Source organism: Neltuma alba, unplaced genomic scaffold, assembly GCF_004799145.2.
Source record: "Neltuma alba isolate B1F8T4 unplaced genomic scaffold, ASM479914v2 tig00011115_pilon, whole genome shotgun sequence".
NCBI lineage: Eukaryota > Viridiplantae > Streptophyta > Magnoliopsida > Fabales > Fabaceae > Neltuma > Neltuma alba.
In genome coordinates, this window is record NW_021635852.1 from 1 (window position 1) to 16,835 (window position 16,835).

At 34.8% G+C, this 16,835-nt stretch overlaps 3 protein-coding genes across 3 annotated transcripts; all 3 read right to left on the minus strand.

Annotated features, from left to right (window-relative positions):
- Positions 1-3,375: 3,375 nt before the first annotated feature.
- Positions 3,376-4,554, minus strand: LOC114761294 (probable phospholipase A2 homolog 1). The gene is made up of 4 exons (XM_028950629.1): positions 4,456-4,554; positions 4,264-4,303; positions 4,042-4,161; positions 3,376-3,551 (listed from the first exon to the last, which is right to left on the minus strand). The coding sequence occupies exons 1-4, from the start codon at positions 4,552-4,554 to the stop codon at positions 3,376-3,378; spliced, it is 435 nt and encodes a 144-aa protein (XP_028806462.1).
- Positions 4,555-5,534: 980 nt separating this feature from the next.
- On the minus strand, positions 5,535-8,587 carry LOC114761299 (uncharacterized). Its single transcript, XM_028950633.1, has 3 exons — positions 8,409-8,587; positions 7,408-7,594; positions 5,535-5,985 (listed from the first exon to the last, which is right to left on the minus strand). Exons 2-3 carry the CDS (start codon positions 7,587-7,589, stop codon positions 5,799-5,801), a joined length of 369 nt encoding a protein of 122 aa, XP_028806466.1. The 5' UTR covers positions 7,590-7,594; positions 8,409-8,587; the 3' UTR covers positions 5,535-5,798.
- Positions 8,588-11,547: 2,960 nt separating this feature from the next.
- On the minus strand, positions 11,548-14,587 carry LOC114761300 (uncharacterized). The gene is made up of 3 exons (XM_028950635.1): positions 14,424-14,587; positions 13,429-13,615; positions 11,548-12,020 (listed from the first exon to the last, which is right to left on the minus strand). The coding sequence occupies exons 2-3, from the start codon at positions 13,608-13,610 to the stop codon at positions 11,834-11,836; spliced, it is 369 nt and encodes a 122-aa protein (XP_028806468.1). The 5' UTR covers positions 13,611-13,615; positions 14,424-14,587; the 3' UTR covers positions 11,548-11,833.
- Between the last annotated feature and the right edge of the window lie 2,248 nt (positions 14,588-16,835).

A 16,835-nucleotide genomic window follows, 5' to 3' on the forward strand; every position in this document is an offset into this window, starting at 1 on the left:
ATTGGACCTGAGCAAGTGGGCCAGTTCATGGCGTTTCTGAGTATTTTAAAACTAAAGTGGCTAACATTTCAACAAATTTTTAAAAAAAGTTTATGGGAAATTTCTATTAAAGTGATCATCTAAACAATTAAAAGAAATCATATAATTGGCATGTTTCGAAAATTATACGATTATTTATAAAAATATAAGCTAAGCATATTTTGACTAAAAAATTAAGGACACAGTATAATTTTACCAGTTCTCTCGCTTGACACATTATTAAATATTGATGGAACAAACCCCCCCCCCCTTCTTTCTCTTGCAGGCTCAGAAGAATAAGTTTTGTCGAAGTCTTGTGGTAAACAAATGTACTGTGATCCAGTTGAATAGTCCCTCACGGTTTGAAAGTTCTGCAGCTGCCCGTGCAACAGAAGTGGCATCCTTCAATAATTCATCTTCCAATTTTGCATGCCTCACCAGAAGAACTTTGTTTTCAGAATATGAATATATCTACAATAATCCATTTCTTGACTCCCAGTGCCTGATATCAGGTGCTTCCCTCAGATGAGTGGGGCAGGTTCTGGAGAACATAGGGACAAGCTCAGCATAATGAAATAAACTCTTTAATTAAGCTGCATGATCAATTAATTGTGTTTATTAGCAACATGCAGTGAACTTTTCAGAAAAGCATATGGTCAACGCATTTGATAAAAGGAACCATGCCTATAAAGTTATTTCTTTGGCCAGATTATCCAATATTAGAAGAATTAGCTTAGTGTGAATCGCCATTGGTATAGGTGTATCTTTGTATGAGCGCACTCCGTAGATCGCTCCAAACCTTAATCCGGCATGTCACTCCCCTTATATTTATACGGAGGGATGCGCCCAGGTCCAGTTTCTACTCTGTAGCCAGCCAAAATTAACATATGTACGTAATGTGTTATACATTCTTCTGATATAGTGCTTATAGTTGCAGGGATATTACTTTAGCCCATTTCTGAGCTATTATAAAACTAATAAAGGCATACAAGATTTCAATTTCCTTATTCAAGTAGCTTTATAGAGTGCTTCGAGTTTGGACGCCGGCATATGGATTTCAAACTGAACTTAAAACTGCGTGGAGCTGAGGTTGAGGCAGCCAAGTTTATAGGATTTCTAGACCATCGCACCTCCAAGTAATTAATGATATTGGAGACGAAACATGAATTTAATTTGTCTGATATAGAAATAATATTACCGGATTCTGGCTGTCCGCTCGTGTCCTGCCTCAATTAAACAATTCGGCCAATTCCCTCTTGAGCTGCTTCAGTTAGGCTTCACTCTTATTCTTCAAAACCTATATGCACTACAAAAAACAACTGATTAGTGACGGAATTTGCGACGGAAACAAATTCCGTAACTAATTTTTAACGGAATTGCGACGGAAATTTCGTCACTAATTTTTTCAACGGATTAGCGACAAAATTTTTCCGTCGCTTAGCGACGGAATTTCTGTTCGTCGCTAAATTCCGTCGCTAATCTGTCAGAAAATCCATCAGTAAATATTTAGCGACGGAATTAGAGACGGAATTTTTTCCGTCGGAAATTTTCATCGCTAAATTGTTTGTCACAGAAGTTTTTGTCACTAATTCCGTCGCTAATTCTATTCCGTCGCATTCATGTCATCATTATGTATATACTGAAAATAGAAAGATAATTTCTTAGAAAACTTATTTATATTTGTTAAAATAAATTCCTCTTGATATTAATAATAATTAAAAAATACAATAAGATTATTAATAACTTTTTATACAAAATGATATAAGAAAGAAATAATTTTATCATATTTAAAATATATTGAAATATATAATATGTGATAGAAATTCAAAACGATTTAATAAATTTATAGTGATGCCTGAAACCGCCAACTTTGATGCAGTTTTGCCGGACACGTACTTAAATTATTTTCATTTCCAACATACCCAACATAACATTTCTTACAATTTAAAAACCTTCCTCGCAAAATCACCACCAATAAAGCCATATATAACATTTTGGCTATATACCATTTTTAGTTACTTCTATTCAGAAAATGAGTTTAAAGCTGGTAGACAATAAATGTTAGCCAATAAGGGTAATAATTCACACCATTTTGCCGGCTTGAAGCTTCTATTTAACGTGTTCGTCTTTTTGGCCCCAAAAAAAAATCTTCGTCTTACTAGGATTCCTGTATTAGCTAGCATTGCAATTAATTCAGCAGTCACCAAACATCCTCTTGTCATCAACTTAGAAACGATTCGTGCATTGGAGCGACGATTTAATTCTTGAACCTTTCAATTCTATGAAAGAAATGGAAGAAACATATTCCGCGCACCCCATGAAATCACAATTCTTTTTTAGTTTTTTACATTATTATTTGTAATGCTCATATTTTAATAGTTTATTAGAGTCTTTTAGCAAAGATGAAAATGTAAATCCTGTTTCGTCAAATCAATGAAAATGTAAATCCTGTTTCGTCAAATCAGTTAAGTGCATTCCATAATTTTTATATTTTAAAAAAAACATAAGTTTGTTGACTAGCTTGTGTAATAACATGCTGCCGGCACTCCCCCATCCCTTTCCTGTGTAGTGTCAAGATTAGACGGGTTTTTGTCATGCAAAGAATTTCCGAAATGAAATGAAATGAATTGTTTATAAATTATGAATAGTAGTTTATTATAAATTTTATTCATATTAATTAATTTTCCTAAGTACCAGTATTTATTAGAAAATCTAACCATAATTGGTAAAATTTCATTTCTTGTCTTATCTATAATTAAATAAATATGAGTTTTAAATTTTCAACCTAATAATACACGCACGCTATCTATATATAAATGTGGAAAACACAGAGTTTTTGACTCTTAAAATCAAGTTCGTGTGACCAGGAAATAAGATGGGAACGCCAAACAAAATGAATGAACTCCAGCAATATCAAAGGGACCGAATAACAACAGAATAGATTTATCAGAGTGTGAGCAAAATTATTTAACTTTTGGGTCTCTTAAGTGCGTGAAAAATTATTCAACTTTTGTGTCTCCTAAAAGCGTGAGCAGAAACACTCCGCTCGCAAGTTGCCAATTAATATGAACTCCGTGGATAAAGAATTATTCAACTATTTGGATAGATTTGTTACACAGAGGTGGAATAAAACCAATAGATTTATCAAAAGCATATCGGTGTAACAAGACTGTTAAGATGAATGTACCATTTTAAAAAACCAAGACGATGATAATTTTCAATATGATCGAAAGATGCAAGCTTCATTAATCAATTGACGTTACATATTCGTATGCTAACATGTTTTCAACTTCTCCTTGTTTCATGAGGGAGATTATATATGTGTATATAGAGGGTTCAAGTTTTGTGAGTTACACCTCAATGGCCCTTTTTGTCAACCAGTCGACCCAATAAGATGGCCAAATCTAAGCCCTTTATCATGGTAGATGCAGCTTGACTGACGGGACATGTCTTGGAAAATCCAGGCTTCCCAGATTTCTGCACTCTCGCCATGCAATTCCTCAACCTCTTATGGCATTTCAAATGAAGCATACCTGGAAGATGCGTGTTTTATTAGTTTGCAAGTAATCTTGTAAAGGCAAATTAATCTCAATAATCAAAATTCAAATGATAATACTCGTTAAATATGTAATTAAAGAAAGAAATCCTAGGAGTAAGCACTTTGTCAGTTAAATATTGATCCAAAATAACAGAAAATACTGATGAGGGTGATATATATAACAGCTAGGAATCACATAAAAGTACTCATTAGTTCAATAAAACTAAACATCAATGAACGATACATGCTGCGATCCGCGCAGGGATGAAAGACTGAATTCCCTGCTCCCAAAGGGTCCTGATAATGAAGGCAGGAAACGGAAGCCGCCACTTTGTCAATACAGAAAATAGGAAGACGGTGTAAACGGATCTGGAATAGTTTATAATCATACGAATGAACTGTGAAATACTCTCGTTGCATGATTTTGTTAGTTGCAGATGAGGATCGGCAATAGCCAAAACAAAATGATGAAGAGAGATAAATACCAAATTTATCAACGCAATCGTCATGATTCCTGCAACATGCATCGAGATCATCGCACGGCGCCTCGCCAGGACAGCCCGTATACCCGGCTCCGCAATATTTCCCATAATTGATGAAAACATCTATATGAATTCAGAAACAACAAAGTCTATCCATTAACGATGGAAATTAAACAACACAGGAACAGTCTACAGATATCAAGAGGAATTATAGCTTTATCTTACTATCACATCTCTCGGCAACGCATTGCCGGCTGCAATTGGCCTGTCATTCGGAACATGCAAACGGTCACATTTTTCATGTTCATCAAAACAGATGATGAATTCTATTCTACATAATAAAAGAAAAACGGATGAAGATGAAGGGAGCGAGGTGAGATCGTCGATCAACCTCATTGAATGAAATAGAAGACTTACAATGGGTTTGGAATCAGAGGAGCACTCGGCTAAGACGAAGAGAAATATGAAAAAGACGACGAGTGCCGCGGAGGCCCGTGAAGTGCTAAGGCGCAGCATCGCTGATCGTTTTCAGAGAAACCAAACAGGGCCTTCGTCGCCCAATGCTCCTCTCGCCGGGTGATCTGCTATTTGCGCGCTCTCGATTCTCTTAACAGGGAGGCAGGCGATTTCGAAATTACGGGAACACCCTTCTGATTAACCAAACGATAAAAATGGACGGCGACCCATTCTCGCAGCATCCAAACACATTGATTTGGCAAACGTGTTTATTTTAAAACGTACAGCTTTTATTATGCCAAACCTGGACATGAGGAAAAAAACTGAAACTTTCTGAAAGTACGGACAATCGGAGAGCAACAGCTCCCATTCCCTTCCCTTCCCATCCTCTTCTTTCTTTTCCTCTTCTCTTTTTATCAATATCTTTTTTTTTTTTTGGGAAATGAGCAAGCCAGTGCTTGCGAAGCTGATCGAAGCCGCGACCTGTTGCACCCTGGGCAACCAACATGCCACTACACCACAGCGGTGCTGGCTTTTTTTTTATCAATATCTGAATGGTTCAAATTTAATCTTTTATTGGATTAAAAATAATTAATTAAATTTACATGGCTAAATTTTGATATAAATAATGTAATACCACGATAAAAAAAATTGTATAAAATCAAATCTGAACGTTGATCTTGTGGCTACAATAAGAGCTGGCCAATGAATCCCCTTTCATAGCTACACGGTCGGAATATCTTAGATTCACAGATGTTCGAATGGTAATGGAAAACTGCAATTCATCTTTCAATCAATGATTCTCACACCTCGTAATTTATAATTTATTAATAAACCGGATTCGACATAAAATTGGGAATACACTCGATCGTGGCCTAATCATCATCCAACCAAAAGTCCGGCTGCTCCAAGTGGTACTGGTACAATGCATCAACGAACCCGTAAAGTGCATTGTTATTGGCTATTTGTACACTCGTTCCTGCAAGTAAAGTACTTGAATTTTTCGTCCTTAACAATGAAATTCATCATGGCCCAGATCATCAAAATTAAAACATGGATTTAACGCCAAGCCATGTTTATTTATATGTTACTCAAACTGATGGCAGGGAGGATCAGCACTACCTTCCAATTGATCGCAAAACAACGCACGGTTAATCCCGCTTCGAATACATGGGCTTATTAAGCCTTATCTAAGTTCAACACCAGTTTGTTACTTTCGTGTGTCAAAGATCAAATTCCAGAAAATCAAAAATCGGCTTGTAGAATGCACCATAATAAATGGCCAGAGAAAGATTTTTCTTTCCTCAAACGTAGTAACCCGTAAAAGTGAACCCCCTTCCAACAATTTCACCGGCACAAAACCAAGCAAAGCACTCCAGGCCAAACAAAGCGGCAATACCTGCATCTTCAACCTTCAGTTCTCGTCTGTTCTTCCACAAGTTCTTGACATAATCAAGCTCCTTCCAAAATGACTCGCAACGACCAGGAATGCTGTAAGAAATTGATACACATTAGCTATGACAGCCAAAGCACACAAAAGTGGAAGCGGCTAGATTTATAGTAAATCTACAAGTCTACAACTGAAAAGTAACAATGGCATTCGAGGCTAAAGCAGAACTGCAGGTTCTCAGAATCCATTGCCTCGTCACATGGTTAATTCATTAATGATAGTGATGGCACATAATATTTTAAAGGAAAGCCTGATTTGAAGATGATATGGGCATCCAATACTAGTATTGAGATATTACGCAGATAAAATTGTTATATCACGGGGTGTAGGCTGTAGAGACACTCATTAGAAGAAAGCAGAGACCATTTGCATGACGATGAAAAGGACAAAGTGGTGGCTTTGACATTGTATTATTACTAACAGCACTTGCTTCAATTAACATATATTTTAAGTCTCACAACCACATTACAAGGCGCATCTCATTCAAGTCATAAAGTCAAAGTAAAAAACCATAAGCTAACAGATTATTATTAACGTTAAAAATGGCATCATGAAGTGATAGTGAATAACTGAAGAGTCTAAATTAAAACACATTCCAGTCATATGATTGTATCCATTGTATTCTTCCTTTAGCATCCAAAAATTATATCTTCAGAGTTAATTATGAGGTAATAATTAGAAATTCCATTGTCATTCTAGACTCCAGGAGTAGTTACTTGGCAAAAAATAAAATATTCTTTCGAGACCCTAAATTTTCTGAAGAAAATCTAAGAAACAGGTATTAAGAATATATAAAAAGCAGTTATATATAGTCTTCAACTCAAACAAGCTATGTTCATGTCCAGTGACCATTAGCAGTACATTCTCCTTGGGTTTGGAAACTTTTGTAGGCGGTCGATCTGGTTAATTAACAAGCATGCAGCGCAACTGTAATATGTAGTATATAGTTATGTATACGATTGCAACTTAGTGCACGCAACTGGTTTAGTATATTAGACATGTGAATTTTAAAAAGACATCAATATAAAGGTAACAACTAAGCACAATACATCAATCACCATAAGTGAGCAAGCCACTCACAGCATTGGCAAGATATGCATGTCTTGGACCGGATCAAAGTATTTAATTACAAAGGAAGAACTAGATTGATCATCATCCCATAACTCTTCGATGAACAGGGGGTAAATTCAGTTTGAATGCCAAGTTAAGATGCTTAATCACAAGACTATATACTTCCTTTGTCTGCCTTCCTATAAGAGTGCACAAGTTTTCAAATGCAAAGTATAACTGTATGAGCCGCAGACACCATAGGCAAGACCAGATTCGCATACAGAAATTCAACTATACAGTTCAGCTCAATAAGTTCTGCCCCAGAAAGGGCCCAATATAAAATATTTTATAAAGTGAAAACTGCCATGAGCAACATTTTGAAAGAACAAGGACAAGTTTGAAGGAAATATAACCTAGCAAGTCGAGTATAAAATAATTGCTTTGCCAGTAGGTTGCATTTCTCCACGGTAGGTGGCTCCTGAATGTATTGCTTGTTCTCCTCTAACAACTGCTTGTAGTAAGGGGTCCCGCGCTTAACTACAAATTGTGATGCTTGGCAAGCTTTGGATTGCAATTGCCGCAACTTAGATGCCATCAGTGCTGCAAATTAGGCAAAGAAAGCTCAGAGTCCCAACAAGGGAAAGCAAATATAAAATAATCCTTAAAAATGAAATTATCTTGAAATTGATTATTTTTTCGTCCCCCAAATTTGATTTAAATTCAACTGCTTACTGGTAACATTGAAGGACATAACTAGGACTGATCAAGACGAGTTTATCATACACTTTATTCAGTAGAACAGGACATGACATTTTAAATATACTCTTGTTAAATTTAGGCCTTGAAGAAATAGAGCAAGAATTTATTTTATGTCTATCGCCAGCAACACGAAAAGAACACGAAGGAGCTCTTTACCAGAGATGATTATCCCAAATCATTGAAATTGGATTCAACAATCTAATGAATATCCTCCAATTATGAAGCATAAATGACTTTCAGCAATATTTGTTCCATAAAACCATTTGAACTGAACACCTAGTCTTAGACTGCCGATGGAGGTGTACTCTAGGTCTGATCACAACATTGGATTAAAAACAACAGCTCATCCTATAGTTTTCACAGAGAGAGATTGAACTAAAAATGCCAAATTGGATTATGGGTGCAAAATCAAAACTCTAAAATCTCAACATTTTCGTGTTATATAACACACACAATGATTCGAAACCACCTCCCCTAACATGTTGAAGTCCCAAGAGCGAAATGCTAGGAAATGAACGGTAGAGAAGGAGATCAGAGAAAAGGCTCAAAATCTAAAAGGCAAGGGCAAGTCTCTAGGAGCTAACATCAATCAGATGGAAAGAAGTGATAAATAAATAAATAAATAAAAGGCGAAATTGGTTTCTGAGGACTTTACCTTGTGCACAAGTTGAATGCGAAGTCAGCTGTTAATCAGAATGGTCTCCACCGCCGCTACCGCACGGCGCTGCAAGTAGAATGTGAGGAAGAACGAGAGTGCGAAAATTGCGTGTATAGCCAAAAATTGAGATCAGAATTTGGGGTTGAAGTTTTAGCCTGCGTGCCGCGTGACGCGAAATGCACCAGCTGCTTATTACTTCGATTCCTTTTTTTTTTTGTAATTTCTTTTGGGCTATTAAGACAAATGTGGCCGTCAGATTGACCCAATATGTAATTAACTTGGCCCATAGAACAATATCCAAAAAATTCCATCCACCCCTATCTCGAAAGTGACAGCCCAGTCTAGGCCCTTCATCGCATTGTGATCCCATGTGATGCAAAAAGTAACATCTGATTTATGATTCGATTCATTTTGCATATTATTACTGATTCTATTTCAATATATTTATTACAAATGTCCCAGACCCCCAAAAAAAATGAAGATGTGGTTAAATTATACTACCTCCTATTTTTAATATAAGAGTTAGTTTGACTTTCAATTCGGTCATAGATACTAAATCTAATCTTTAATATAAGATCTAGTTGACTAATTTGAGTAAATTAAAAAAAATTAGTTAAGTTAATTATTTGTGATAAATAGGTGTTGTTTTTTTCCAAAATATCCATCTTAATCAAATGTAATGGCTAAAATTACTATTATTACAAGGACTGCTTTGAGAGAAAATGAATAAATATGAGAGACAGAGTGAATTGAAATTTTATATTTATGATCAAAATAAAAGTTAGACGAACTCTTATACTAAGGATCAAATGTAGTATAAAATCACAATTCTCTTTGTCTTTCACATTTGTCCATTTTTAATATCATTTTTATTATAATTGCACATGTTTAAAGTTTTTATCAAATAATAGTTCTAACTAATACACTTGATTAATAAGAGTATTTTAGAGAAGATAATACTTACTTTTACAAATAACTAACCTAACTAATTTTTTTTAATATATTCAAATTAGTTAACTAAATCTTATATTAAGGGTCCAGAATAGTAGTTTCAATTATATGTTTAAAATTGAATGGAAATTTTATATATCAATATTGAAATTTTATTTTTTGTAGTTTTAAATTGAATATTATCACCCGTGGTTGAAATAGTTCAGCGCTAGGAGAATTTTCATACTCATGTGACTTGCTTGACTCAATCCAAATTACTCGAAACCCATGTGACCTATATACCACGTATCAAATTAAAATAAATATGTTGGAATCCAGTTTTAACGAACATGTATTAGGGTTAGGTCAAAGATTTAGTTTTATTTTTAATTAAACGCAATGATAGCTATTACTGGATGCTGGACTCTTACCAGGTTCTTGTTTCGAGACTCTTGGGTTGAATGTCAATTACTTGCGACTTGTGAGATTATTTTAATATATTAAACGGGGAAAAAGTGACCAACACAAGTAGAAAGAACTCGAATACTTTAAACACTGTGTTATGGGTTCGATTCTTAGGACGGTATGTATAAAAAAAATTTTATTAGGTGTTCCTGTTACAGCACCTGACAGTATCCCGAGAGATTAGCACTTTAGCAACAACCAAAAAAAAAAACTGTTGGGGGGAATGTATTCAAGTTAATCACTAAGGAGAATTTTTAATGTTCCTGCATTTTTGCATTTACTAATTAGAAGTAATGTTTGTTAATTGTGGTTTTTTTTGGATGCTTTTTCTTATAATTACTTTGAGAATATTGATTATGTTTGAATTTTATTTATTAAAATCACTTATATAATTACCAAAAAAAGGAATAAGAGTAGACAAGAGATATATAATTTAATATAATCATTATAAGCACTTATTAATATTTAAATATAATTTTAGTTTAATACTTATTATCTAGGATAGATAGGAGAAATTTTCATTATTGAACCCCTATTGGAATTTTTTAATTGCAAAAACTACATCAAACGGGTTTATTGGAGCTTAAACGGCTTAACCAAATAGAGAACAAGTACCGCAAGAGCCGGCCAATAAATTCCCCCTTCATTCACGAAGGCCTTAGCATAAGCTGTGGCGAAACAGATTGTCGCGGCCATAACTACACAAATGAAAAATCTGGGATTCCCAGATGTTCAAATTGTAATGGAAAACTACATTCCATCATTCAATCAATGATTCACATACCTCATGCTTTATAATTTTAAAAATTATAATACTATCTCCAATCCTTAATATAAGAGTTTGTTTGATTTTTATTTTGATCTTAAATATAAAATCTCCATCTCCTTTGTCAGGATATTTATTTATTTTTCCTAAAATAGTCCTTATAATAATATTAGTTTTAATCAACACATTTGATTAGCAAGAATATTTTAAGAAAGACAACATCTATTTAGTACAAATAACTAACTTAACTAGTTTCCTTAATTTACTCAAATTAGTCAACTAACTTTTATACTACCTCTGGTCCTAATTATAAGACCCGATTGACTTATTTGAGGAGATTAAGGAAGTAAGTTAAGTTAGTTATTTGTAATAAATAAGTGTTGTCATTCTTAAAATATCCTTACTAATTAAGTGTATTGGCTAGAACTATCATTATTAGAAGGACTATCTTGAAAAAAATGCATAAATATGAGAGAAAAAATGGATTGGGGTCTTATAATTAGAACCAAACAAAAAATCAAACGGGATCTTATATTAAAGACCGAAGGTAGTATTAACGACTAGAGATAATAATAAACAGGATTCCACTTGGGGATACAATCAATCCTGTTCTAATAATCCAACCAAAAATCTTATCAATGCACAAGTGGCAAAATCCATTAACGAACCCGTAAGTACATTGGCATTGGCTATTTGCACACTCCTTCGGGCAAGTAATGTGCTGAAAAAGCTTTCGTCAACCTCCCCCTCTTGAGCAGGAAGAGGAGGAGACCGATGATGAGATTTAACCTTGCTGCTGTTATTTTGTACTGGCCTATGATGAGTGCAGTTTTCATTAAATGAAAAAGAAGAAGCAAGTTTTCGTCATTAACAATGAAAATTCATCAATGCCCGAACTATCAAAATTAAATGATGAATTCAACGCCAAGCAAGCTAGGTTTATTTATATGTTAATCAAAGTTTCGTTTGGGTGAATTCATGAGCAAGGGAGGTCAGCGCAACCTTCCAAGTGATGGCAAAACAATGCAATGTTAATCCCGCTTCGAATACACGGGCTTATTAAGGCTTATCAAGTTCAACACCAGTTTGTTACTTTCGTTTTTCTAAGATCAAATTCCGGGAAAAGAAAAAAAACAAAAAACAAAAAACAAAACAAAAATTGGCTTGTCGAATGCACCATAATGCACACAACGCATAAATGGCCAGAGCCCCACGAAGTTTTCTTTTTCCCCCCTGAAGTAAACCCTGCCGGTGCTTATTCTCAAACATAGTAACCCGTAAAAGTGAATCCCCTTCCAACAATTTCACCGGCACAAAACCAGGCAAAGCACTCCAGGCCAAACAAAGCCGCAATACCTGCATCTTCAACCTTCAGTTCTTGTCTGTTCTTCCACAAGTTCTTGACATAATCTAGCTCCTTCCGAAATGACTCACAACGACCAGGAATGCTGTAAGAATTTGAAAGGCATTAGTTATGACAGCCAAAGCACACAAAAGCGAAAGGAGCTAGATTCACAGGAAATCTACAAGTCTACAACTGAAAAGTAACCATGGCATTCAAGGCCAGAGCAGAACTGCAGGTTCTCAGAATCCACCGTCTTGCCACTTAATTCATTAACGATAGTGAAGGCACATAATTGTTAATGAAAACCTGATTTGAAGATAATATGGGCATCAAACACTGGTATTGAGATATTAAGTATTTAACATTGTTATATCACGTGATGTAGGCTGCAGGGACACATTCGAAGACAGCAGAAACAATGTGCACGACGATGAAAGCACAAGTGGTGACTTTGACACTGTATTATTACAAACAGCACTTGCTTCAATGAACAAATCTTTGAAAGTCTCAAAAGCATGTTACAAGGCGCATCTCATGTAAGTCATAAAGTCAAAGCAAAATGCTATATGCTAATGGATTATTATTTAACATTAAAAAAATGGCGTCATACAGTGAGTGTGAATGGGTGAAGTGTCTAGATTAAAACATATTCCACTTATATGATTGTATTCATAGTTTTTTCCCCCCCTCTCTTTAACATCCACAATTTATATCTTCAGAGCTCATTTTGAGGTAACATTTAGAAATTTCATTGTCATGCTACATTCTAGAAGCAATTACTTGACACGTAATAAAATATTCTTTCAAGACCCAAATTTTTCCGAAGAAATATAAGCAACTAAGATTAAGAGTATGTATAAAAAACAGTTATATATAGTATCTGACTGGAATAAGCTATGTTCATGTCCAGTGACCATTCGCAGCACACTCTCCTTGGGACTGGAAACTCTTTGGCAAGCAGTTGTTCTGGTTAATTAACAAACACGCAGGGCAAGTGCAATATATGGTTATGCATAAAATTGCAATTTAGTGCACGCAACTGGTTTAGTATATTAGGCATATGAGTTTGAAAAAGGCATCAATAAAACGATAACAACTAAACACCATGCATCAATCAACAGAAACGAGCAAGCCACTCACATATGCATGTCCTGGAATGGATCTACGTGTTTAATTACAAAGAACGATCTAGATTGATCATCATCCCATTTCTATTTGATGAAGAAGGGCCAAATTCAGTTTGAATGCCAAGTTAAGATGCTAAATCACAAGACTATATACGTCCTCTGTCTCCCTTCCAACATGAGTGCACGAGTTTTCAAATGTGAAGTATGACTGTAAGAGCCAAAGACACAGTAGGCAAGATCAAATTCGCACACAGAATTGCAACTGTATAGTTCAGCTCAATAAGTTCTACCCCAAAAGGGGCCAATATAAAGTATTCTGTAAAGTGAAAACTGCCATAACCAACATTATGAAAGTACAAGGACAAGTTTGAAGGAATATATAACCTAGCAAGACGCGTATAAAACAACTGCTTTGCCAGTAGGTTGCATTTCTCCACGGTAGGTGGTTCTTGAATGTAATGCTTGTTCTCCTCTAGCAACTGCTTGTAGTAAGGGGTCCCACGCTTAACTACAAATTGTGATGCTTGGCGAGCTTTGGATTGCAATTGCTGCAACTTAGATGCCATCAGTGCTGCAAATTAAGCAAGGAAAGTTGTGAACCCCAACAAGGGAGAGCAAATATAAAATAATCCTTAAAAATGAAATTATCTTGAAATTGATTATTTTTGTCGTCCCTCAAATTTTGACTTAAATTCCACTGCTTACTGGTAACGTTGAAGACGGAACTGGAACTGATCAGGACAGGTCTATAATACACTTTATTAAGTGGAACATAATATGACATTTTTAATATACTCTTATATTGTTAAACCTAGCCATTAAAGAAATGGACCAGCAATTTCTTTTTATGTCTATCACCAGCAACTCAAAGGAAACACGCAGGAGCTCTTTACCAGAGATGATTATCCCAAATCATAGAAATTCGATTCAACAAATCTAATGAATATCCTCGCACTGTGAAGCATAAATGACTTTCAGCAATATTTGTTCCATAAAACTATTTGAAATAAATACCTAGTCTAAGACTGCCGATGGAGGCGTACTCTGGGTCTGAACACAACAACGGATTAACAAAAACAGCTAATCTTATAGTTTTCACAGAGACAGGTTGTGCTAAAAATGCCAAATTAGCTTATGGATGCAACATCAAACTCTAAAATCCCAACATTTTAATATATAAACACACACAATGATTTGAAACCACCTCCCCAAACATATTGAAGCTCCAAAAGCGAAATCTAGGAAATGACAGGAGATAAGAAGATCAGCCAACGCCCAAAAGGCTCGAGATCTAAATGGCAAGTCTCTAGGGGCTAAAATCAACCAGATGCAAAAAGGTAAATATAAAAAATGGCGAAATTAGCTTCTGAGGACTTTACCTTGTGCACCAGTTGAATGCGAAATCAGATATCAATCAGAATTTTCTCCGCCGCCGCTACCGCACGGCGCTGCTAGCAGAATGTGAGGAAGAAAGATAGTGCGGAATTTGTGCGTACAACGATGACCTTCGTGATGCGCAAATTGCTTCGCTTGCTTTATTTTTTTTTTTCGTCTCCTAATTTCCCCCTGCAGTATCTCTCTAGAGCCTGGTAAGATGAATTTGGGCCTCAAAATTGACCCAATGATTAATTAACTTGGCCCATACAACAATATCCTGAAGAATCCGATCCATCCACTTTCGACAGTCATGCCCCAGTCTAAGCCATTCTTCTCGTTGTGGTCCATGATGTGATGCAAAATGTTGACCTCTGATCACTGATTTGATCCGTTAGTTTTGGGTCTGTTTGGCTCAATGAGGAAAAAAAAACATGGAAGAAATTTTAAAAGAAAAAAGAGAAGGAAAGGAGAGTGAAAATATTTTAATATTACCGTATTTGAATTTATAAAAAAGGAGAGGAGGGGAGGGAAAAATATTTTAACATGGACAATTTTGCCTTTATCTTATTTAAGATTATTTTTTTCAAATTTTATAGAATGTTTAATAAAATAGAATTGTAAATAACATTTAATATATTGAGCAATACTTATACCAAAATTCTAATATACTCTAGAGCTTGAAGTATTATTGAAAAAAAGGCTGCAGTAGTGTTCAGCCACAACTTGTACTGTATCTCATCTTTGAATAAAATATTTAGTCATGCAAAGAAGAGAACAGCATTTGGAGACAAGAAGAAAAGGATTTAGGGTAGTATAGGGATATTAAAAATAAATATAAGTATAATGGTCATAACATGACAAAATATTATCCTTTCTCTCCAAATTCTTCCAATTTTAGAGGGGAGAGGAGAGAAGATTTTTTTTAAAATTTTCCTTCCCCTCTTAAAATTTGTGTGTTGCCAAATAAGAGAAAATGATTAAAATCTTTTTCCTCTTTTCCTTCCCTTCCAAATCCCTCGTATCAAACACATCCTTAAACAAGAACCCGGAACCTTAAACAAGAACCCCTCCATCGGGGGCAACATTACAGGAGTGGTTAAATTATAGATTCAAATATGAGCGGAGAAAATTTAGACTCACGTAATTTGACTTAATCCGAAATTATTCGAAACCCATGCGACCTATACCCCCGATCAAATCAAAACAATCACGTTGGATTTAAAGATTCATATATTGGGATTAATTTACTTTAAAAATTATTTTTGAATTTAAAGTAGTGATCGTCTAATAAAATTATTGTGATGTGAAAATTTTTTTGCGGTAACAAACTGATAACCTCCATTGAACAAAAAGCCGGGTCCAACAACAAAAGTTTGGGTAGTTTTGTGTTTCTAATTAAACATAAATAATACTATTCCGATGTTTAATATAAAACCTATTTAACTAATTTGATTAGATTAAGAAAGTTAGATAAGTTAGTTAATCATAAGAAATGTGACACGTTTTTTCTAAAATATCATAATCATTTTTCTTAATATCTTCTCTTCCTCTTCTATTTGATTATGGTTTAAGAAGTATCCATAGGGGTAATTTAGAGAAAATTGATAAATATGATAAATGGGTCTTATATTTATGACCAAAACTAATTCAATAATTGGGTCATATATTGAGAAACGGAGGAGTAGATGCTATTTGATTCTTATAATTAGGTTCTTGTTCCAAGGCTCTTGAATTGATTTCCAGTTATAGCTGCAGCTTGCGAGATTATTTTGACTTGTTAAAAAGAAAGGGAAAACAATGTTAAGGATTCATTCATATTACTTATTGTTTGAAATTTATTTTACTGTTATATCTGTGTAAAGCTTAGCATAACCATAACCGTACCTTAAAATGAAACGAGAAAATACGAAGCACATTTTGCCATGAGTACCGAGAGTTTTTGAATAGATATATATATTCAATTCCCTTTTGGCACTTAATCTTTATTTGAGTGACTTTCACTATTCTCATATTTCAATATTATTTTTGTAACTCATCGATCACTTGTATTCATGGGTTTTACTATATCCAGTACATATCATTTAAACGAAACACTTGATATGTGACATCACACTTATAAAAAGGGCATTTCATATATGTGTCTATATATATATATATAATACTTGTCTTGGTTATTTCCATAACTGTCTATTGTTCTTCAAGTTATCCCATTTCATAATGCAATTCCCTCTCTAATTAACTAAGTAAGTGCCGCCTGATATCATACGCTGAACTCCCGGGACGTTGTTGGCCAATGAGAGTCGTGGCGATTTTTTTTTTGGGGTGGTTTTTTCGGCCAAAGACGAATCCGTTTTACTAAATCCTGGTGCAGTCATAATCTTAAATCCATATATTCCACAATTTGTCCTTCATGA